This window comes from Artemia franciscana, chromosome 9, assembly GCF_032884065.1.
Source record: "Artemia franciscana chromosome 9, ASM3288406v1, whole genome shotgun sequence".
NCBI classification, from domain to species: Eukaryota; Metazoa; Arthropoda; class Branchiopoda; order Anostraca; family Artemiidae; genus Artemia; species Artemia franciscana.
The window spans coordinates 45,152,043-45,175,014 of NC_088871.1; the positions used below are offsets into that span (position 1 = coordinate 45,152,043).

Genomic DNA, 22,972 nt, shown 5'->3' on the forward strand with positions numbered 1-22,972 from the left:
TATCCATAATTTCTTTTAAATCCTTCATCCTCTTCCCAGTTCATTCGGGGACGACCTCCTTTTCCTTTGGTCTTAGATGAATCCCCGAAAAGGACGATTTGGACGACCAAATGGATTTTCCTTTGGCCTTAGATGGATCGCCGAAAAGGACGATTTTCGGCGATCTGTCATTCTTCATCCGGAAAACGCGGCCTTAAAAATAGTTAAACAGTTTTTTTCTGTAACCATCCCCTAAATGTTCACGCTCCTCCCGACGGTTATGCTTGCGCATCTCTCTCTTTCCATCCCTAAAGGTATTCTAAACAGGTGTGTTTTAAATCTTAAATAGACCACGTGGAATAGTAAGAATTAAAAAAACTATAACAAGCGTATAAGCTCTGAGTTGGATGGACGAAAAGCAAATTATTGAATGTGAATTCTAAAGACTTTAAAGTTATCCAATTCAAACGTCACAAAGTTGAAAAGTAGGGACTAGAGTTTTAGTGTGGAAGGAGATTAAATATTGTTAATTTGGAAAGACTTAAAGAATATATTTTGCAAGAAGAGGAAAGTGACCAATAATGGAGCCATCAGGGGCTCCAGTCAAAATCCCCTATGGCTACCAAAATATGCAAGGACTAACAACAGTGCCTGTAATTAACCAGTACGGGCAAATGTTTATACCAATCCAACCTTCTAATAGCCCTAATAACATGTGCTTGCCTAATGTATCATCTTATGTACCAATGGTACCCACGCAAAATAGATACAGCCAACTACTTGATCAGGAGTACCCACCCTTACCAAGAAGCAGAGAAGCATATAGTGAACAGGAAATAGACATGTTTGATTGTGTTAACCCTTATGTTGTAGAAGGTGTGAACCCTGAAATAGACAACAAATTAGCTACAAAAAGAAGAGCTACAGATACTGACTGTCAACAACCTCAATCGAAACAGCATAATGTAGTGAATAAGGATGGACTCTCATCCCAGGTTCCAAAAGATGGAAAGAAAGGGATAAATAAGGAGCCAAACCAGAGACAGTGGGTGTCAACCAAATTAAATATTAATAAAGAATTTGATATACCAGAAGAAGAACTTTTCAAGATTGGAATGGTCATTGAAGTAAAGGAGGAAGAGGAATCAAAAAGATTCCCAGAAGATTTCAGACTTTCAAAGTGCATGAAAGAAATATTAAAAGAAAACAAGTTTGAGTTTGAAGTTTTTGCCCAAAGAAGGAAAATGGTTATTTTTGTAAAAAATGAGGTGGCAGCTGAGAAAATTTTGAAGCAAAGTCAAATGTGTGGTTTGGCAATAGAAGCCAAAAGAAGAGGTGAGACAGTAAGAGGGATAATCAAGGGAATACCCCTTGATGTTTCAGAGGATGATGTTTTAGATAGTTTAGATAGCCCAATTACAATAATTGGGGCCAAAAGGCAAAAAAAGATTTAACAGAGAGACTAGAAAAATGGAAGACAGTCTAGCAATACTGATAACATTTGAAAATAATTTCCTTCCTCCAGTGGTCTGGATGGGGGGGAGGAGGCGGATTGTGCATGAATATAAGAGACAATTGCTACAATGTCATAAGTGCCAAAGATATGGACATGTAAAGAAATATTGCCCAGCAAAAGAAGAAATTTGCTTACGATGTGCTGGAAAGCATGCATCTGGACTGTGTCAAATGAAGAACAACAATCTACAAAATAAAACATCACTATACAAATGCATTAATTGTAATGGTAACCATCCATCAACTTCAATGCAATGTATTGTCAGGCAAAGGAATACTGAGATTCTAAAAGTTGCAGAAAGACATCAAATGAGTTTTAGAAGAGCAGAAATAGTTTATAGGTCATATGCTGAAGTGACTAACAAACAAGCATATAAAGAACAAGCAAAAATCAACGTGCCTTTTAGGGATAATGAAAATAGTCAGATGCAGCAAAGAATAGTGAGTAATACTATAAATAAGATTGTGATTGGTCTAGTGTTGTCACCAGAAATTTTAAGCATAGAGAACCTGCCTATCAGAGAAAAAGTCGATAAACTCTGTAGTTTTATTGAAAGTTTGGGAATCATGCAAATGAATAGCAGCCATATTTTGAATCAGTGCATAAATAAATGACTGTTAAATCAAACATAACAATTATGTCTTGGAATGCAAGATCATTGGTTAAAGTGAATAAGGATCTAGTGCTAGACTATTGCATTAAGAATAATATAGACGTTTTTTGCATTCAAGAGACTTATCTGAAACCATATATAAATCCATCATTCAGAGATTATAAAATAGTGAGATTAGATAGATGGAATAAAGAGAGAGGTGGAGTGATTATTGGAATTAATAAGGAAATCAATTATACCCCAATTTATTTGTCAATGCAGGAGGATTACCAAATGGAAGTTGTTGGATGTAAACTATATCTTAAAAATAGAGTAAAGCTGAATATATTCAATATTTATATACCAGACGGTAACCTACTCTTAAGTGACCGTGGTCTAGAAAAAATTATAGATACAGTGCCTGGAGGGGAGAAAGTATTGATTATAGGAGATTTAAATGCACACAACGGTCTTTGGTGTGGATGTGGAAATGATAATAGAAATGGAAAAACAATCTATGAATTTTTAATGAAAAACTCAGATATCTGCCTGCTTACCCCAAAGGATTTACCAACTAGAATTAATAGCAGAACAGGAAGATCAGTGACCATAGACTTGACCATAGGGTCAGCCTCATTAGCATCAAAAGTATCAATAACAAGTGATAAGGAATCTACCCTGTATAGTGATCATTTTCCCATTTTGGTAGAGATTTCTCAAGATAATAGTATATACGCAAATTATGAAGTATCTAGTAAAGTTAATTTAAAGAAGATTAATTGGGGAGCTTTTAAGAATAAATTACAAGAGACAGACGTTCAGTCACGAGTGAACTGTTATGAAGATGTCAATGGGAAAATAGAGACATTTCAAAATTCACTCCTAGAAATAGCGCAAGAACTGGCTCCAAAAAGTGAAAGAGCTCCTAGTCACCGCAAACTGAGTGTTTGGTGGAACAATGAATGTACAATTGCAAAGAAACAGTTATTAGAAGCAAGAAGAAGGTATAGGCAGCTCCCAAACTTTGAAAACTTTCTAATGTTTCAAAGACAATATGCAGCCTTTAGGTGACAAACATTGGAAGCAAAGAAAAATTCGTATCGAGAATTTCTGGAGAAGTTAGATTTTAGACAACCTGCAAGTAGAGTTTTTAAAACGGTGAAAAAACTGATTTCAGGGAATAAAGAAGATAATCGTAACCCACCCTTGATTGTTAATGGAGAGGAGATAGTGGAAGAACAAGAGAAAGCGAATAAAGCATTAGATTTTGTAGAGTCAGTGACTGGAAGACCAGAGGATTTTAATGAGGAGGAACAACTTACATTTGCTAAGGTAATGAGACTCTCTAAAATAGAAAATGATATAGATTATAATAGACATTTTACAGTAAAGGAGATAAACAAAGTGATTCAAAAGTTACCATTAACAGCACCGGGGTTAGACATGATTTACCCACAGTATATCAAACATTTAAGTGACAAATGGATAAAGACATTGTTAGAAATCATTAACAAGGCCTGGGAAGATGGAAAATTTCCGAAAAAATGGAAGGATGGGGTAGTGACTATGATTCCTAAACAAGGCAAAGATAATTCAAAAATTGAAAACTTAAGGATGATTACTCTACTACCTGTCTTAGGAAAAGTCTATGAAAGAATGGTTAAGGAGAGGCTTACATGGAAAGTGGAAAAAACTAACACTTTGAAAGATGTTCAATGTGGTTTTAGAAAGAACAGATCTACTACAGAAGTGTTACAAATGTTTGTAAATGACGCAGTATATTGTTTGGAAAATAAGAAAATCTGTTTAGCAGTTTTCTTCGATGTGAGTAGTGCTTTTGATAGTATGGTTCATCGACATATATTAGAAGGAGTGATTGCAGCAAATGTTAGAGGACGTTTACTACGATTTTCTTATGATTATCTACAAGAACGAGAAGTGACAGTAAAAGTGGGCAAAGCATACTCGGAAAGAAAGGTACTGAGAAAACGCGGTGTTCCACAAGGCTCCTCATTGGGGCCTGATTATTACAACATAAGTGAATTTGATATACCACTGGATACAGGAGAGGATAGAGCTGCAATTTTCGCTGATGATAATGGAATGTGGATAGTGTGTGATAGTATTGAGGAGGGGTAAAGGGTGGCCCAGGAGAAAATAAAATTAGTGGAAATGTGGGCCAAGGTAAATTGTGTGCAGTTTTCGGTCCATAAAACAAAAGCAATGATAATCACGCGAAGGAAAAAGTATGCGACTCCTCTCCTTTTTCTAAATGGGGAGCAAATTGAAATCGTGAATGAATTCAAATGGCTTGGAATTACAATTGATAGAAATCTGACGTTTAAAACTCATATAAGACAGTTAAAGAGAGCATGTGCCAAAAGATTAAATATTATGAAAATGTTAAGTGGAGCAAATTTTGGCCCAAAACCCGACTTTTTGATAGAATTTTATATAAAATACATAAGAGCAAAAATAGAATACGGAGGAATAATTTATATGGCAGCGTCAAAGTCGTTGTTAGAGGAGCTGGAAACTATTCAATACAACGCTTTAAGGACAGCTTTTGGAGCAAGAAAGACAACTCCACGGAGCTTTCTGGAATCAGAGAGTGGAATTGAAAAGCTAGCCAGCAGGAGAGACATAGCAACATTAAAGTTTTTACAGAAGACATGGATAGCTGACCAGTCAAACCCAATTAAATCAAGAATGCTAAAAGAGGGAAGATTGTGGTGTTCATGGAAAAAACAGTTCGGTATTGTGAGGGCAAAGGAGATAATGGAAGAGTTTCAAATGGATTGTCAGTTGACATCAATGTTGAGAGTGCCCAATATGTTCATAACCCCTCAGTGGGAATCCATTCCATACCAGTGCAATACTGAATTTGAAAAGTGGGATAATCTAGATTGTGATCAATCATTCAAGATGACAAAAGAGATGCAATATCTTGACACTGTAGATATCTTCACAGATGCATCCAAAGTGGACAATAAAGTGGGGGCTGCTTTTGTAATCCCCTCCAAAAATATAGTTAAATTAATCAAATTAAGTGACATAACTACAGTGTTTCAAGCAGAATTAGTTGCAATAGCCAAAGCAGTGAGATACTTAATAGATTCTGCATCTGCAGGTGAAAATTATAGAATTTGCTCGGATTCAAAGAGTGGTTTGGAGGCAATAAAGAATATTTATGTAGAAAATAAAGTAGCTCCCGAAGTGATTTATTGCCATGAAGAATTACAGAAACTACTGGAAAAAGGAGTAACTATCACATTGGATTGGGTACCTGGACATGCGAACATTAGGGGAAATGAAATGGCCGACACTGCAGCAAAACAAGCATCCATAGAAGACGGGCAACCACTTGCAAGTGTTACGCCCAGGATGGTTAATCAAATTGGAGAAGTGATAAAGAAATTGAAAATAAGGACACTCGAGGACACTCGTGCGTTCTCAACAAATAAATTTATTATACAAAAGAAAGAAAGGCGATTTGAAAAGAAAATGTATGGAGCGCTATGTAAATCTGAAGCCAGGGTGATATTTAGACTAAGGTCAGGTCATGCAGGAACTCAGGCATATAGAGCCCGTTTTTATAATGATGATCCGAGATGTACATTTTGTGGAAATGAGGAAACGGTAGAACATCTTTTATTCGATTGTGAAGGAACAGAAGACAGTAGGAAGGATATTCGAAAATTTATTAGGGAAAACAGAATTCGACAGAATAGTGACATACTAAGCGGAGCAGGCTTGAACAGTGATTGTGCTGATGGACTTAAGTTGATATGCAAGTTTTTAAAGGATATTAATCGGATAAATCTTATATGAACCAAGTGGTATAGTGATCATAGTACAAGAAGCCTCCTGAGTCCTTGCGGGAAGAGAGGAGGAATCATCCAGTTCAATTCAATTCAATAGTAAGAATTAAACGCTACTCCTAGGGGATTTGTCCAGCGGGTTGTCCGCTTTCAAAAATCGCGTATGCTAGATCACGCTTGCTACAAAGGGGTGTGGCGAAACTGTGCCACTCAGAATGGAACAAGTGACACCCAAAGATGTACACCAGGTGGCGGAGAGGGAATAACCCTTCAGGTTGAGGTAGCTCACGCAACCGTCAAAAATAACCGGAACATAATTGGAACACTTGTTGATTTTTTTTTATATGGATCAGAATCCTCGAATGTTAATTTGAAACTTGTGTCCGTCCGTGCGATTTGTTTGTAATGGTCCGTTTTTCGTAGCATTTCTTGTTTTCCGGCAATTTTCCATAAGACAATTTTCCAGCAGATCCTAGATTCATATTAGTAGACTACTAATTTTTAATAATTGCTCAAACGCCGTTTTTACTGTTTAAAGTAAATAAGCTCTCTTTCTACCTCTTTACTTAAATTTATTCACGATCTTGTAAAATATAGTTAAAGGAAGTAAAAAAAAAGAAAGAAAAGGCATGAACATTAGCTAACATAAATCGTTAGTTCGTATTTTGTCGTATTTCGTTATTCGTAACGTAGTTCGTTAGTCGTTTCGTATTGTCATTGTATTCGTAGTCGTATCGTTTTTCATATTTCGTTGTTCGTTCGCAATTCGTATTGTTAGTTCGTATTTCTAATGAATTTAGTTATTTCTGTAGAAGTTGAATTTACTTAAGAGTAATGTGAATTTACTTAAGAGTAATGTAGTTGAATTTACTTAAGAGTACCTGAAGCCGATTCTTGTCTCTAAGAAACAACGGCCAAATAAATTATGTTCAGCACAAAGGGAAATTAGATCTTTAGAGGAGGAAGTAAAAATGGAGCTTTGAATAGATTCGGTAGAGGAGGAGCGTGCGGGGCTGTAATGCCCTTGGATGCCTTAGCATTGAAATGACCTGCTAGCAGTAGGTGTATTAGCGATAGTAGTAGTGAAATAAAGCAAAGCTATGTATGCTATCGAAAAAATGGCAAAAATTTTCATAGATTCAGTGAAAATGAGAATGTTTTCATTCACAGAAATACGAAAGTTCCGTACTAAAGGTTAAGTAATTTCTTATACCTTTCTGTCTATCCATCTATAGCTAAACCAAACTTTTAATCGGTGACGTCAGTAGTACCTCCATAGGCACTTTAAACGGGCCCATAGCCACTACTCTTTTCTTCCTTAATGATTTAGGATCACGAAGAAGTTTAATGGCGATTCCCTCAAGACGCAGGTGTTATTAATTTTCTTCAAAATGCAGGTGTTTGTTACATAATAGGGAATGTTTTCTAAAAGATACAGGTGTTGTTACGTAATAGAGTATTTTTTCTTTGATTATTCAAGAAACCCACGAGGACCAGGAAAAGACTTCAGGGACCCGTCGAATAAAGATGGAAACGTACGCGTTGCGTAATAGTTTCTTCAATTGTTTAAAAACCCGAGAAAGCAAGGAAAAAACTTCAGGGAGTACCACCAAATCAAGATATAAAGGTAGGCGTTACATCATAGGGAGCGTTTTCTCCAAGAAACCCTTCAAGAAATATTCAAGACGTTTTTCTTCAAGATGTTTTCCAAGACATTCCAAGACATTCCAAGACATTTTTCTTCTAGACATTTTTCTTCAAGATCTCTTTGGTTTTTATGTAATAGTGGATGTTTACTTATATTAAGTGTAATGTATTCTCGCTTGACTTGTTTCTTCGGAACCCGTGGGGAATCTCCGCTTGTAACTGAGGAGGGCACACACGTGGAATGTTAAGTTATTGACGGTGCACACGTGATTGCTACGTAATGATAGTACACACGCGAGTGTTACGTAGCGCTGGCGCACACATAGGATGTTATGTAATACTTTAAGAACTTTTTTCTTCATGATTTTAATTTTCTTTCGAAGCGTTTTTTTTTCTTCGAGGCGTTTTTTTGAAATCCCATTTTCTTCAATACTTTTTTCCGGGGAATCTTTGTATTCCAAAGATTTTTGTCTGCTTTAGGATTCGAAATCGATTTCTCCTCAACGAAATGGAGCGCTAGACACCTGGACCAAGAAAGACTTTCTAATGTTTTGATTAGGGAAATGGATTCTACGGAACAACCTATTCCCTGCATGGAGAATTCCCTGCACACTTTGTATGTCTGACTCTGTGTGCTTGTGTGTTTTTTGATTCTCTCACTGTGCCTCTGTGTTTGAGTGTGTGTTTGCCTGTTTCTGCGTCTATCTTTGTGTGTGTGATTCTTTGTGTTTGTGTGTGTTTTTCTCTCTCTCCCGCCATGCGTGTGTGACTGAGCGTCTATTTACATGTTTCTATTTCTGTCTTTGTGTGTTTGTGGGTCTGACTCTGTGTTTTAATGTGTTTTCTTGTCTCTCTCTCACCATGCTTGTGTGACTCAGTGTCAGTTTGCATGTCTCTTTGTGTGCTTGTGTGTCTGACTTTGTGTTTGTGTGTGTTTTTTTGTTTCTCCCACCGTGCCTGTGTGACTGAGCGTCTGTTTGCTTGTCTCAGTGCCTGTCTTTGTGTGTTTGACTTTGTGTTTTTGTGTGTGTTTTTGTCCCTCTCCCACCGTGCTGGTGTGGCTGAGCGTCTCTTTGTATATCTCCGTGCCTGTCGTTGTGTGTTTGTGTGTCTGTCTTTGTGCTTTTGTGTGTGTGTTCTTTGTCTCTCTCCCACTGTGCCTCTGCGACAGAGCGTCTGTTTGCATGCTTCTGTGCCCGGCTTTGTGTGTCTGACTTTGTGTTTTGTGTATTTTTGTCTCTCTCCCACCGTGCCTGTGTGACAGAGTGTCTGTTTACATGTCTCTGTGCCTTTGTTTGTATGTTTTATTTTTATTTTATTTTCTTTATTTCCCTCAAAAAATGAGGAGTACGCTACAATATAATATAAAGAAAAAACAAATGATAACACTTACAATCAAAACCTATCAAATATTGATCCAACACTAAAAAAAAAAAAACTTGCTAAATAGATTAGCCTAGAAATCATGAAGAGCCAGAACTGTTACTAAAAAACGGAAATAAATTGTGGCCTAAAAGGTTAATTTTCGCCCTATCTTCAAACGTTTTATATTTTTTCTTTATACAGACTACAGGATCCTTCACATTAAGCTTTAAAACAATCTCAGTGCTACTAAAAGAAAGGGGGAAACCAAGTAAAAATTTACAAAATTTAAAATAAGAAACTTTAATGGGCGAAAGATCAGAAGGTCTGAAATTTCGGAAGAGGAGGGACGGGAACAATACGTGAGGCAGAGCAACAGCGCTATACATACGACCAAGGACGTCCCGACGGTAAAGACCCCGAAAACGAATTAAAAGACCGAATGCCTTCCGTAGTTTCATCTGAACATGCTGAACCAGGACTGGTTTGAAATCTCTTTTCGAAGCAGCATAAGGTAATCCCAAATAAGTGACTATTGGCGACGACTGAAAAATAACACCATTGCCGCAATCGAGAGTCGCCCTGACATTATCCTCTAAACAATTTACAACAAAAAATTGACATTTTTCAAAACTGATAGAAAGGCCCAAACCTTTTAAACAAATTAATTACAATATTAAAATTAGAAACAAGACTAGACTTGGACCGGCTTAGAAGGATAATGTCATCAGCATATGCAATGTAAGACAGATTTCGAGATAATGAAACAAACGAGCAAGAAAGAGAATTAAGGGCAGTAGCTAAACAAGAATTGAATATATAAGGAGAAATAATTCCTCCTTGTCTAATTCCTCTACCCACTTGAATTAATTGGGACTGAGATGAAGACGAACTCGGACAGATACGGATCTTTAAACCAGAATACCAAGAGCGAAGGACTCGTATGATAGCTAGGGGCAATCCAGCATGGATTAAAGTGAGCAGAGCGGATGCATGAGAAATGTTATCAAAGGCCCCTTTGATATCAATCAAGAGGGCGTATAGCAGTTGACCAGAGATTCTCGCTTCTTCAATAACTTTGCTGAAAGATGCATGGGCATGGTCACATCCCAAACCTCTCTTGAAACCAACTTGATTAGAACCAGTGTCAAGAATTTCAAGAAGATCCTTCAAACACAACTCAAACACTTTCCCAATCATAGAACCACTAGTAATTGGCCTCCAGGAACTAAAAGATGACAAGTCTTTTTTCCCGCTCTTAGGAATAGGCGTAACTATGCCAATATAGAATGACAATGGTACTAAACCAGTAGTAAGTAAAAGGTTGAAAAATGCCAGTAGAGTAATAAGAAAAGAAGAAGGAGCAAGTTTTAGGTGATTAGCAAATAAGCCATCATGATCCTTAGCCGACTGCGCCTTCAACGTTTTGATTGCTCCACGTAACATATCCTCAGAAATCCTGTAATCAGTTGAAAAATTCTTCAACCTTTCATCTAATTGCAACACAACACTGTTAGAATCGTACGAAGTCGACAACTTAGAAAAATAATTTTCCCACTCTTTTAGCGATGGTGTGGAATTAGTATCAGGCATGTTAATCCGCCTATTGCCTCGGAGAACATTCCAAAGGAGATTCTTGTCCTTGTCGCTATCAATGTTTGAAGAAGCTTCTTCTATGACCAGGTTATTATGACGACGGAGCTCCGCTTGGAATTCAGCCTTTCTCTTTTTCACTAGCAAAAAAAACTGGATGCGAGTCTCTTGGCTTACCGAGGACCCACCATTCCCAATACACTTGTTTAGCCGCCTTATTAGAATTTACCAAAAAAGAATTGAGGCTCCAAAAAGGTTTCTGCGCGCCCAATCTTATCCTATTAGTAGGAAAAACTGCCGCAGCACCATACTTTAAGCAATGGATTAATTCAAAATAAAGACAATTAATAGTCAAAGAGGGATTACTATCCATTGAATCCAAACTATCAGGGATATAAACTTTATCAATTAAAGTCCCAACTCTTTCTTGGTAAAGCGGTCTAAAATTTGGATTCCAATCAACCCGATCAAAAAATTTAGGAAGCTTATTACCAGAAAAACGAACTGGGGAAGGACGAGAAGCCAAAGGGGGTATAAGGAACTGAAGCGGCATGTGGTCACTAACGGGGAAATCTTCGATTACAGTAACCACAGGCAAAGGATCACTTGGGTTAGAAGAAAAACATGATCAATATTAGTTGTACTACCACTCCAATGAATATAAGTAAAATCCTGGGACTTCGGTAAAACAGAAAAATTTGGAAGACAAGAAGATAAAATTGTACCCCTTTCATTTGCTATATTTGGATCACAGTTAAAATCACCTAAAATATAAGTACGCAAATTTGACTGTAGACTAGAGACAAAACGACTAAGATTAAAACAGCATTGTGTAAACGCATCAAAAGAAATATCTTCAGGGTAATCAGTCGGAAAATAACAATTAATTAAAACTACGTTTGAAAAACTACAAGCTAAAAAATTTGTATCAATTGCTAGAATAGCTGCATTAAGAGACTTGGGTAAAATAGTAGCTAAACCACCGGAGGGACGTCCACCAGTCGGTGTAGCGGGAACAGCAAAAATGTCCTGCTCAGTAGACAGACTAGAAAGCAGATTCAACAAATGATCAAGGAGGTGGTGTTCCTGAAGACATAATAACGATGATTTTTCATTCAAAAAACTATGAAGTACAGGTAATTTCCCTAACACACCATTTGAATTAAAGGACGTAATACAAAGTAATACATTCATTTACAAAATTTCTTTAAAATCGGACACCTAAAGCTGTAAACTGGATGATCATTCGAGCCACAACTGGCGCATTTAACTGGCGCTTGACATGGGGAGTCTTTAGTCGAAATGTTATTACCGTTACTTCGGGCACATTTAAAACATTCAGATTTACACTGATTTTGAACATGGTTAAAACTTTGACATTTAAAACAACGCCTAGGCTGAATACGATCACGTTCCACTCGGAAAAGCTCATAACCGAATTTGATGCCATGTTTGATGTAAAAATGCAGGTATTCTTCTGTTTGAAAAATAACTCTTACAGTTTGCGATTTTCCTAGCCGGTTAAACTCGATTATACCCGGAAAGTCCAATGCGTAGGCACTAACATCAAAATCAATGTCCACACTCCTGATAATTCTAAAAAATCGCCGAGGCTTGGAAGTTATTATGGTTTCAGGAAAATTAACCTTTAGATCACAACTGAGCTTCGATGCATCTTGATATGGTACCGATACCATAACACTATCCTTAGTTGCTTTAACATAAAGAATATTTGCACACCCTGTCTTATCAAATTCTTTCTTGCGGCAGACAGGATCCTTCAGTAGGAGAGTGGGTGGGTTTTTTATCACTGTGGTCTCTAATGGGACAGTCTTTAGTGGGAGAGGCGGCTATTCATGGTAGGGCACACTGGGGGGATTGAGATCAAGATCATTGCCAGGCGTTATTTTTTTCTCTAAATTAGATTCGATACGCTAAATAGAAGAAAGTGTTTTTTCAAGCTTTCAGGAATAGTCATAAACAAGTTTATCCAGCTGGACGCTGATGTCAGGCTTTAATACTGGACATTCATTAAAGCTCCGTGGGACGATTACAGGCCATATGAACTGTTTCGAATCAAGTTCTATGATAACACGCATTATGTCCGAGGCAGTAGTCTTTTCAGCTGTTTGTCCTCTCCTTTCTTGCAATCTACCAGCTTTACGACACAGACATGCGAGCAGCGTTTTTGCTACATTCAACTCCTCTAAACGATATAATCCTGCCATTGCGTTAGATGTTTCATCAACACTTATTCCTGCTTTCAACGAATCAAGAGCGAAGAATAATATCGAATTAACTACGACATGCGAAATTTCTGTCTCTGACACAAAAGTCTTATCAAAATCGCATGCATTGACTGGCTGGCTTGTGACGTCAGATATATTGTCACTTACAATTACTTCAGTGGAATGTTTATTTGGTCTTGAAATAGACTGGATTGACAGGTCCACGCTTCGACTGCATGAATTTTCAGCTACAGAATTAGTATTAGCGGGAATGGATTTTTGACTGCTGATTATCGGGGATATACAGGGATTATTATTTGAGATGCAAGATTCATGTACTTCATCGTTATTTGAACAGATTAAGCAAATCCAATTCGGTTTTTCTTTACGTTCAATTGGGGAAATACCTGCACACTGTGGGTGAAACATCTCGAGACATTTTGTGCATTGCAGGGTAATCCCCTTGCCACAAGATCGACCACAACCAGGACAAATAAATATTGACATTTCTCACTCCTTAGGTCTGGGTTTAAATAAGCAAGGCCAAAAAAAATAAAATCGCCTTTAGCGCTCCATTAAGCTTATAATGCAATAGAATCCTTTATGTAGGTCAATAAGTATAGTAGGGATTATGCGTCACTATAATCCCTATTGCGAAATTTTGAGTATCTTCACAAAAAACTTACTGAATTAATAACGTCCATGCAATATCCAATTTAGATGTTGACACTTTGAACTCTGAATTGATACTGTCCCTCTCTCACTTTGTCCCTCTCTCACTTTGCCTGTGTGACAGAGCATCTATTTGCATGTCTCTGTGCTGTGTTTGTGTGTCTGACTTTGTGTTTTGTGTGTATTTTTGTCTCTCCCACTGTGCCTGTGTGACTTAGTGTCTGTTTGCATTTCTTTGCGCCTGTCGTTATGTGTTTGTGTGTCTGACTTCGCATTTTTGTGTGTGTTTTTTGTCTCTCTCCCACCGTGCCTGTGTGACTGAGCGTCTGTTTGCATGTCTCTGTGCCTGTTCTTGTTTGTTTGTGTGTCTGACTTTTTGCTTTTGTGTGTGTGTTTTGTCTCTCTCCCACTGTGCCCGTGTGATTGAGCGTCTCTTTGCAGGGTCTCTGTGCCTATCTTTTTGTATTTCTGTGTCTGACTTTGTGTTTTTTTTTGTGTCTCCCACCGTGTCTCTGGGACTGAGTGTCTGTTTGCATGTCTCTGTGCCTGTCACTGTGTGTTTATGTGTCTAATTTCGTGTTTTTATTTTTATGTTTTTGTTTCCCTCTCACCGTGTCTGTGTGACTGAGTGTCTGTTTGTATGTGTCTATGCCTGTCTTTGTGTGTTGGTGTCTCTGACTTTGTGTTTTGTGTGTGTTTTTTTTGTCACTCTCCCAACGGGTCTATGTGACTGAGCGCCTGTTCGTATTTATCTGTGCCTATCTTTGTGTATTTGTGTGTCCGACTCTATGTGTTTGTGTGTATTTTTTCTCCTTTGTTCCTTGTTACCTTCGTAGTGGGAATTTTGAAATTTATGACCCAGTTTGAACCAAATGCAAAAGTTTCTCTTTTTTCTTCTTTTCCATGTTTCATTTGCTATTGAGAAAACATCCTTTGTTCATGGTTGCCCTCCTTGTAGTTGGAATTTTAAAATTTATAAGTCTATCTTAATCCGAATGCAAAAAAGTGTCTTTTTTCTTCGTTGGCACGTTTCGTTTGCTAGCAAGATGAAACTCCTTTTGTAAGTAATCCTCCTTTTGGTGTTGCCCTCCTTTTGTAAGTAATTGTAAGTAAATGCACTTACTATTGTAAGTAATGAGGTTTCTGCTACATAAAGCATAAAACTTAAGGCTCATTCAAAATCTGATATCGCTAATACTAAGATTTAATTTAATGAATGTAGCATGCAGGTGTGTCTAATAGAACAATAGAAACGAGGCGTTTTCATTAAAACCTCTCAGAAATATCTCTTAATAGAATTTAAATTTACCTCTAGTAATAAGCCTCCCCCGATAATCCTCGATTGAAGGACTTTCTATTTGAAAATATCTCCTTCCTAGCTGTATAATGTTAATTTCATTGTCCTAAGAATAAAGTATTTTAATAACGTTTGTAAATTTTTTTATTAATAAAAACTTGTAGGTACAAAAAAGCCTTCGTTCTTTAGATTTCTTGTTCCACGATGAATCTTCAATGCCTAATTATTTACGTAATGAAATATCTAAAGCCAATGGTATGTAACATCTCACTGATTCAATACCTAACTTAACCTGTCTAGGAAAAGTGTCTCTTTTTTCTTCGTTAGCGTGTTTCATTTACTAGCGAGAATATGTATTGTGAAGTTGACGTTTTTCTTATTATTATTATTGTAAGTAAGGAGACTTCTTCTGCATAAAGCGTAATACTTAAGGCTCATTCAAAATGTGATTGCTAGTACCAACATTTAAATTAATAACATTCTAGCAGGCAGGTTTGCATTAAATGTAACCTATTTCCAGCAATTGATTTTTTATCCTGCATGTCAATTATTCCACACACAGAAAACACACGATCCATTTAATAGTTCTAGAAAGTGTGCAGGGAATTCTCCATGCAGAGAATAGGTTATTTCGTAGAATCTATTTCCCGAATTAAAATAATAGGAAGTCTTTCGTGGTTCAGGTGTCTAGTGCTCCATTCCTTTGAGAGGAAATTTATTTCGAATCCTAATGCGGATAAAAATCTTTGGAATATAATGGTTCCCTGAGAAAATAAAATTTTTAAGAAAATGAAATCTTGAAAGAAAGTCTCGAAGAATAAAACGCACGAAAGAAAAATAAACTGTCGAAGAAAAAAATATTTTAAAGCATTACACAATATCCCATGTTTGCGCCGTCATTATGTAACAAATACCTGTGTGTCATTTCTACGGAAAACCCCACGTGTTTTCCCTCGTCAATTACTGCGGGGATTCCCCACTTGCCCCAAAGAAACAAGTCACAAGATAATGCGTTATCCTTAACATAAGTAGACATTCCCTATTACGTAAGAACATGGAAAACTTCGGACTTAAAAAACGTCTTGAAAAGTCTTAAAAAGGACTTGAAATGTCTTGAAACGTCTTGAAGAAAAATATCTTGAAATCTCTTGAATAACCTCTTGAAGAAAAATGTCTCAAAAAATGTCTCGAAATGTGTTGCAATGTCTTGAAACACTTCTTGAAGAAAAATTTCGTAAAAAATGTCTTAAAGCGTCTTAAAAATGACTTGAAGAAAAAACTCCTTATGATGTAACGCCTACGTTTACATGTTTGTTTGGCGCCCCTTGCTTTTGTTTGCATCTTGATTCAGCGGGTCCCTGAAGTTTTTTCCTGGCCTTCGCGGGTTTTTTAAACACTCGATTATGTAACAAACACCAGCATCTCTTAGAAAAATTCCCTATTACGTAACAAACACCTGCATTTTGAAAAAAATTAGTAACACGTGCGTCTTGAGGGAATCGCCGTGAAACTTCTTCGTGATCCTAAATCATTAAGGAAGAAAAGAGTAGCGGCTATGAGCCGGTTTAAGTGCCTATGGAGACATTACTGACGTCAGTTGACTGAAATGTAGCGGGATGGGGGCAAAAATGCCTTTTTCAATATCCAGTGGGATTGGGGGGGGGGACAATTTTCTTAAATTTTCAATGAAAACACAACAAAAGTTTCTCAGTAAAAATCCCAAAAAAGGGTATTTTTTCAAAAGTCGAAGGGAAGGGGGCGAAAAAAATTGGCTGTAAGTGCCACCTCTTCAACTGACACCACTGCTATTAATTAAAACAGTGAAAATATTCGTTACACTTGTTCTAGTGAAAGTTGAATCGAAGTTATTTTAGCATTTTTTTTTTTACAATCATACAAAAAAATCTGGTGATTAATTGCATTAGCGTCTTTTCTTTCAATTTTGTTAAGCTGATAATAAAGACTGTGAAAAGATTCGTTACGCTTTTTCAAATGAAATTTGAATCGAAACGATTTTGGTATCATTTTGTATTTTTAACGGTCTTCTAAAAGATTTTGTTGAGTAATTATATTAGTGTGTTTTTTCCCCCGAATCCAAAATTAATGAGAAAATATTATTCTTTTGCCATCCATAGGTTATGGATTAATAATTTCTTGGACCATACTGACTTTCTGTTCATAATTAAAATTAACTGAATATCAAACAGTTCGTGGTAACGAACTGTAGTAAGGAGCGACCCAGCTCAATAGTAACCAAAACTCTAAAAACTGAAATTTTGATGCCAATACTTACATCAAAAGAATTGCATTTTAATGTTGATTTTAAATATATAAATTTCATCAAGTTTAGTCTTACTCATCAAAAGTTACGAGCCTGAGAAAATTTGCCTAATTTTAGAAAATAGGGTGAAACACCCCCTAAAAGCCATTGAATCTTAACAAAATCACACCATCAGATTCAGCGTATCAGAGAACCCTATTGTAGAAGTTTCAAGTTTCTCCTATCTAAAAAAATGTGGAATTTTGTATTTTTCGCCAGAAGGCAGATCACGGATGCGTGTTTATTTATTTATTTTTTTTTCCAGGGGTGATCGTATCGACCCAGTGGTCCTAGAATGTTGCGGGAGGGCTCACTCTAACGGAAATGAAAAGTTCTAGTGCCCTTTTTAAGTGACCAAAAAAATTGGAGGGTACCTATCCCCCCTCCCACGCTAATGATTTTCCCAAAGTCAACAGATCAAAATTCTGAGATAGCCATTTTATTTTTTATATCGAAAAACCTTATAACTATGTATTTGGGGACGACTTACTCCCTCACAGTCCCCGTGGGTGGGGCTACAAGTTACAAACTTTGACCAATGCTTACATATAGTAATGGGTATTGGGAAGTGTACAGACGTTCTCAGGTGAATTTTTTGGCTGGGGGGAGGGGTTGAGAAGAGGGGGATAGTTGGGGGAACTTTCCATCGAGGAATTTGTCATGGGGGAAGAAAATTCCCATGAAGGGAGCGCAGGATCTTCTAGCATTATTTAAAAAAAAACAATGAAAAAATAAATATGAAAATGTTTTTTCAACTGGAAATAAGGAGCAGCATTAAAACTTAAAACGAACAGAAATTATTACGCATATGAGGGGCTCACCTCCTCTTAATACCTCGTTCTTTACGCTAAAGTATTTTTAGTAATTTCAACTATTTATTCTACGGCTTCTGTGATTCATGTGTCATTCTTAATGAATTGGGACAAAATTTAAGCTTTATGTAAAGAGCGAGGTACTGACGAGGGGGTGAACCCCCTCATATATGTAATAAAAATATGAGAATACAAAAGTTCGTTACGTAAGCTAATTTATAAGTTACGTATATCTTTTACTAATAAAAACATTCGTAAAAAATTAAAAGTTCTAGTTGCCTTTTTAAGTAACCAAAAAATAGGAGGGCAACTAGGCTTCCTCCCCCGCTCCTTTTTTTTGTCAAAATCATTCGATCAAAACTAAGCGAAAGCCATTTAGCCAAAAAAAAAAAAAAATATGCAAATTTTGTTTTGATTATTCCTCTGCAGAGAGCCAAAATCAAAACATGCATTGATTCAAAAACGTTCAGAAATTAAATAAAAAAACAAGTTTTTTTTTAACTGAAAGTAAGGAGCGACATCAAAACTTAAAACGAACAGAAATTACTTCGTATATGAAAGGGACTGCTTTCTCATCAACGCCCCGCTCTTTACGCTAAAATTTTTTACTGTTTTAATAAGTAATGTTGAGAGAAAGAGTCAAACTTTAGCGTAAAGAGCGGGGCGTTGATGAGGAAACAGCCCCTTTCATATACGAAGTAATTTCTGTTCGTTTTAAGTTTTAATGTCGCTCCTTACTTTCAGCTAAAAAAAACTTGTTTTTTTATTTAATATATTATAAAGGATGAAACTTCGATTTATAAAAAGAAAAATAATTCATTTAGCTTAAATAAAATTTTCGCCTGCTATACCATATTTTCATTTGATTTTAATTATATTTATGATAAAAAGCACAAAACTACTGCTTTTTCGTAAATTAAATTATGTACAATTTTCGCTAGCTGCTTACTGGTTTTTTGTTCGGTAAATATTCTTTTCAAAATTAATTAATTGCGCCATTAAGTTAATTCTCTTGGGTGCCAGAGCCAGTGACCAATTCTTGTTCGCTTTAAGAAAAAACAGCTCATAAAACGAGAGTGTAATTAAGATATAATGGAAATGTATAATAACGGGTAAAATCTGCAATTAAAGCAGCGAAAAAGACCGTCTTAATTAAAAGTTTTACCTGTTTTTGTATATTTTCATTTGAATTTAATTATATTTAAGTTTGAAAAAGAAGAAACAGCGAAAAATTACTTTTCTTACACGAAGTAAATTATGGATGATTTTTGCTTGTCGCTTTATGCATTTCTTGATTAGCAATTATTCTTTTACAAATTGATTGCCGACTTTTAATTGCTTCTCTTGGGTGCCCGTCCAGTTACCAATGCTTGTTCGCTACAAAACAAAGCTCGTAAAATGGAATTGCAATTAGAACACAATGAAAATATAACAACGGATAAAACTTTCCATTAAGTCAGTGAACACTGGGAAGATTTTCTATACATATAACAATAAAATTCTTAATTTTTCGGTTTCACATACAGAAGCCGTTATCAACGAAAAAAAAAAGGAAAACAACTATATTAAATAGATAGATAGAAATAAACCGAAAACAAAAGAATATAGCAAAACAACACAGTAGAAAATCACTTAAAAAAAAAAAACAACATAAACGCTACACATTAAAAATCGCATGAAAGAAAGAAAATGTTAAACCCACAGTTTTGTTTTTGAACAGATTCGATATAACCTTTTGAAGATAATATTGTGTATGTCCGTAACTGCATGATACGAAATTCTAATAGAATGGCAATTATAAATGGACAGACAGTGTCGCCAAAGAAATTATATAGAAACAGGATAAATGGACTCGTTTTAGCTACAGAACTTATTTAAGTGTTTTTCTTCTGAGAAAAATATAGCTCTCCGCAATTCCTCAACTTCGATATCCAGATTTTCATTTCCAATGCAAAACAAGGGTATTTCTGAATATTTTGCTGTTGAAACTTGTTTAGAATTAAATATAAAAAAACTAGTTTTTTTAACTGAAAAAAAGGAGCAACATTAAAACTTAAAACGAACAGAAACTACTCCGTGTATGAAAGAGACTGTTTCTTTCTCAACGCCCTACTCTTTACGCTAAAGTTTGACTCTTTCTTTCAGTTCTACTTTATTAAACAGTAAAAAAACTTCAGCATTGTTTTTTGACAATACTGAACAAAATGGCTATTTCAAAATTTTGATCCGTTGACTTTAGGGAAAAAATGAGCGTGAAAGGGGGCCTAGGTGCCCTCCAAGTTTTTGATCACTTAATAAGGGCACTAGAACTTTTAATTTCCTTTAGTATGAGCCCTCTTGTGACATTCTAGGACCACTTGGTCGAAACGATGACCCCTGAAGAAAAAACGCACCCGTGATCGGTCTTCTGGCAAAAAATGCGAAGTTATTTGTAGATAAGAGCTTGAAACTTCTACAATGGGGTTCTCTGATACGCTGAATGCGATGGTGTCGTTAAGATTCTATGAATTTTAGGGGGTGTTTACCCCTATTTTCCAAAATAAGGCAAATTTTCTCAAGCTCGTAACCTTTGATGAGTAAGACTAAATTTGATGAAACTTATATATTTAAAATCAGCATAAAAATCTAATTCTTTTAATGTCTCACTAGCATCAAAGTTCTGATTTTTAGAGTTTCGTTTTACTATTGACCCTGGTCGCTCTTTACTATAGTTCGTTACCACGAACTGTTTGAAAAGTTGTTTAAAAATTTCCATTTAAAAACGTTTTTTCAACTGAAAGTGAGGAGCAATATTAAAACTTAAAATGAGCTGAAATTATTACGTATATAAGGGGGGATATCCTTTCCTCAACACGTCGCTCTTCACGCTGAAGTTTTTTGGAACTTCTAAAAAAGTTACTTATTGTTTTAATTAAGCAACCCTTGTGTTTCAGGATTTTTTTTTTAAAGAATTGTGGAAAAATTTAAATTTTGCTTTCAATAACAAATACTGTGCGTTAACAATGGGTAAATTTTATAACTTAAATAGCTTTCCCCAGGGGCTTTGGGGGTCAGGTTATCTCTGAAGACATAGCTCTTAGGCGTTTCAACTGTGCTGAACAAAACAGCTGTCTCAGTAGTTTGATTGAACGATTTTAGGAAAAAAAGTGGTGCGGGAGGGGGCCTAGTTTCCCCCCAATTTTTTTGGTAACTTAAAAAGGGCACTAGAACTTTTAGTTTCCGTTAAAATGAGCCCTCTCCCGATGCTCTAGGACCACTGGATCGTTACGATCACCCCTGGGGAAAAAACAACAACAAATGAATACGCATTCTTGGTCTTACTTCCGGAAAAAAAAATACAGCATTCAACATTTTTGAAGATTGGAGCTTGAATTCTCTACTGTAGGGTTCGCTGATACGCTGAATCTGATGGTACAATTTTCATTAAGAATTAATGCTTTTTATGAGGTTTTTCCGCCTTTTTCGAAAATCAGGCAATTTTTTTATGCCCGTAACCTTTGATGTGTAAGACTAAAATTAAGAAACTTATATATTTAAAATCAGCATAGAAATCTAATTCTTTTGTCATATCTATTGGTATCAAAATTCCGTTTTTTAGTTTCAATTATTATTGACCCGGATCGATCCGTACTTACAGTTTGTTACCACGAACTGTTTGATATTTAGTACAAATGACATCAAAACAAGAGCTTTTTTTATCCTATGGACCAATTTTAGGTCTATTAATGCCTGAAAACCTGATTTTCTGCGATTTTTCTTCTGGGTCGTTTCAAAATTAGGAGGTTTTCAAGGCAGTACTATATTTTCTTCAGTATTGCCACGTTTACCGCAAAGATAAATAAGCAAAAATAAATAGTTAAATTTGACAATGCTTTTTTGCTTTTAACTTTAAACATGAATAGTCTGAAATTTTGATATTGTTAAAACAATTTAAGCTTAAAGAATTCCATTTGAAAATTATTTTTTTTTTAAGTGAACTAGATTAGTCATTTCAAAATAAGTTACTTAGTTATATTATTTTAAGTACCAAGGACATCAAAATAAAAAATTATTTTGCCCATTGGACCAATTTTACGTTTAGCCTATTCATACATGAGAACCACGTTACTTTTACGAAAACCACGACCAATTTTACGTTTAGCCTATTCATACATGAAAACCACTATGATGAACAAATAAAAGTTCAAGGGATATAAGTTCTTTTGTTAGATATTGAAGAACATATACAAGAAATTATGGATATATTGACCACATACATGAGTTATCACCATCAGCAGATAAACTAAAGTATTACAATTAAAATAAACTATATTTATACAAAGTAAAATAATTCCTTCCGAGTCACAGGGTCACTTTCGGTTACCTATTTTCTATGGTTTTTCTTTATTTCATTTCAAAATGATAAGATTTCCAGAGCAGTACCATATTTTCGTCAGTTTTGCCACGTTAAACCGTGAAAATAAATAAGCAAAACTAAAGAGTTAAATGCTTTATGCTATACAAATTTAAACATTAACCTTGAAAGGAAAGCTCCATCTTCTTAAGCGATTTGATAACATTTATTTCTAGCTTATTTTGCAGATTTTTCACCCATGTTTCTATTTTGTGAATTTAGCGCCCTCCACAACCAAAAACTGCATAGCTGCATATGGAGGTTTCATTGAAGATTGGATTTTTAATTTTTTCTTAATTTTTATTGAGTTTATTGTTTAATATTGTTTTTATGGCACTGGTATTAACCAAGTGACATATAGCAGTCGCCGATTCTGTCGGTCTGTCGGTCTGTCGGTCCCGGTTTTGCTACTTTAGGCACTTCCAGGTAAGCTAGGACGATGAAATTTCGCAAGCGTATCAGGGACCGGACCAGATTAAATTAGAAATAGTCGTTTTCCCGATTTGACCATCTGGGGGGAGTGGGGGCCCGGTTAATTCGCAAAAAATAGAAAAAATGAAGTATTTTTAGCTTATCAGCGGGTGATTGGATCTTAATGAAATTTGATGTTTGGAATGATATTGTGTCTCAAAGCTCCTATTTTAAATCCCGACCGGATCTGATGACATTGGGGGGAGTTGGAGGGGGAAAACCTAAAGTCCCGGTTTTGCTACTTTAGGCACTTCCAGGTAAGCTAGGAC

At 36.0% G+C, this 22,972-nt stretch overlaps 2 protein-coding genes across 2 annotated transcripts in view; both read left to right on the top strand.

The window, feature by feature from the left end:
• Window positions 1–22,972, top strand: part of LOC136031467 (uncharacterized) — a 71,736-nt gene that overhangs the window by 20,981 nt on the left and 27,783 nt on the right. The window lies entirely within an intron of this gene.
• On the top strand, window positions 4,473–6,009 carry LOC136031466 (uncharacterized). The gene has a single exon (XM_065711088.1). The coding sequence runs from the start codon at window positions 4,482–4,484 to the stop codon at window positions 5,916–5,918; it is 1,437 nt and encodes a 478-aa protein (XP_065567160.1). The 5' UTR covers window positions 4,473–4,481; the 3' UTR covers window positions 5,919–6,009.

Excerpts from the sequence above, each read along its gene's own strand:
- LOC136031466 (XM_065711088.1), top strand. The coding sequence starts at position 4,482 with ATGAAAATGTTAAGTGGAGCAAATTTTGGCCCAAAACCCGACTTTTTG.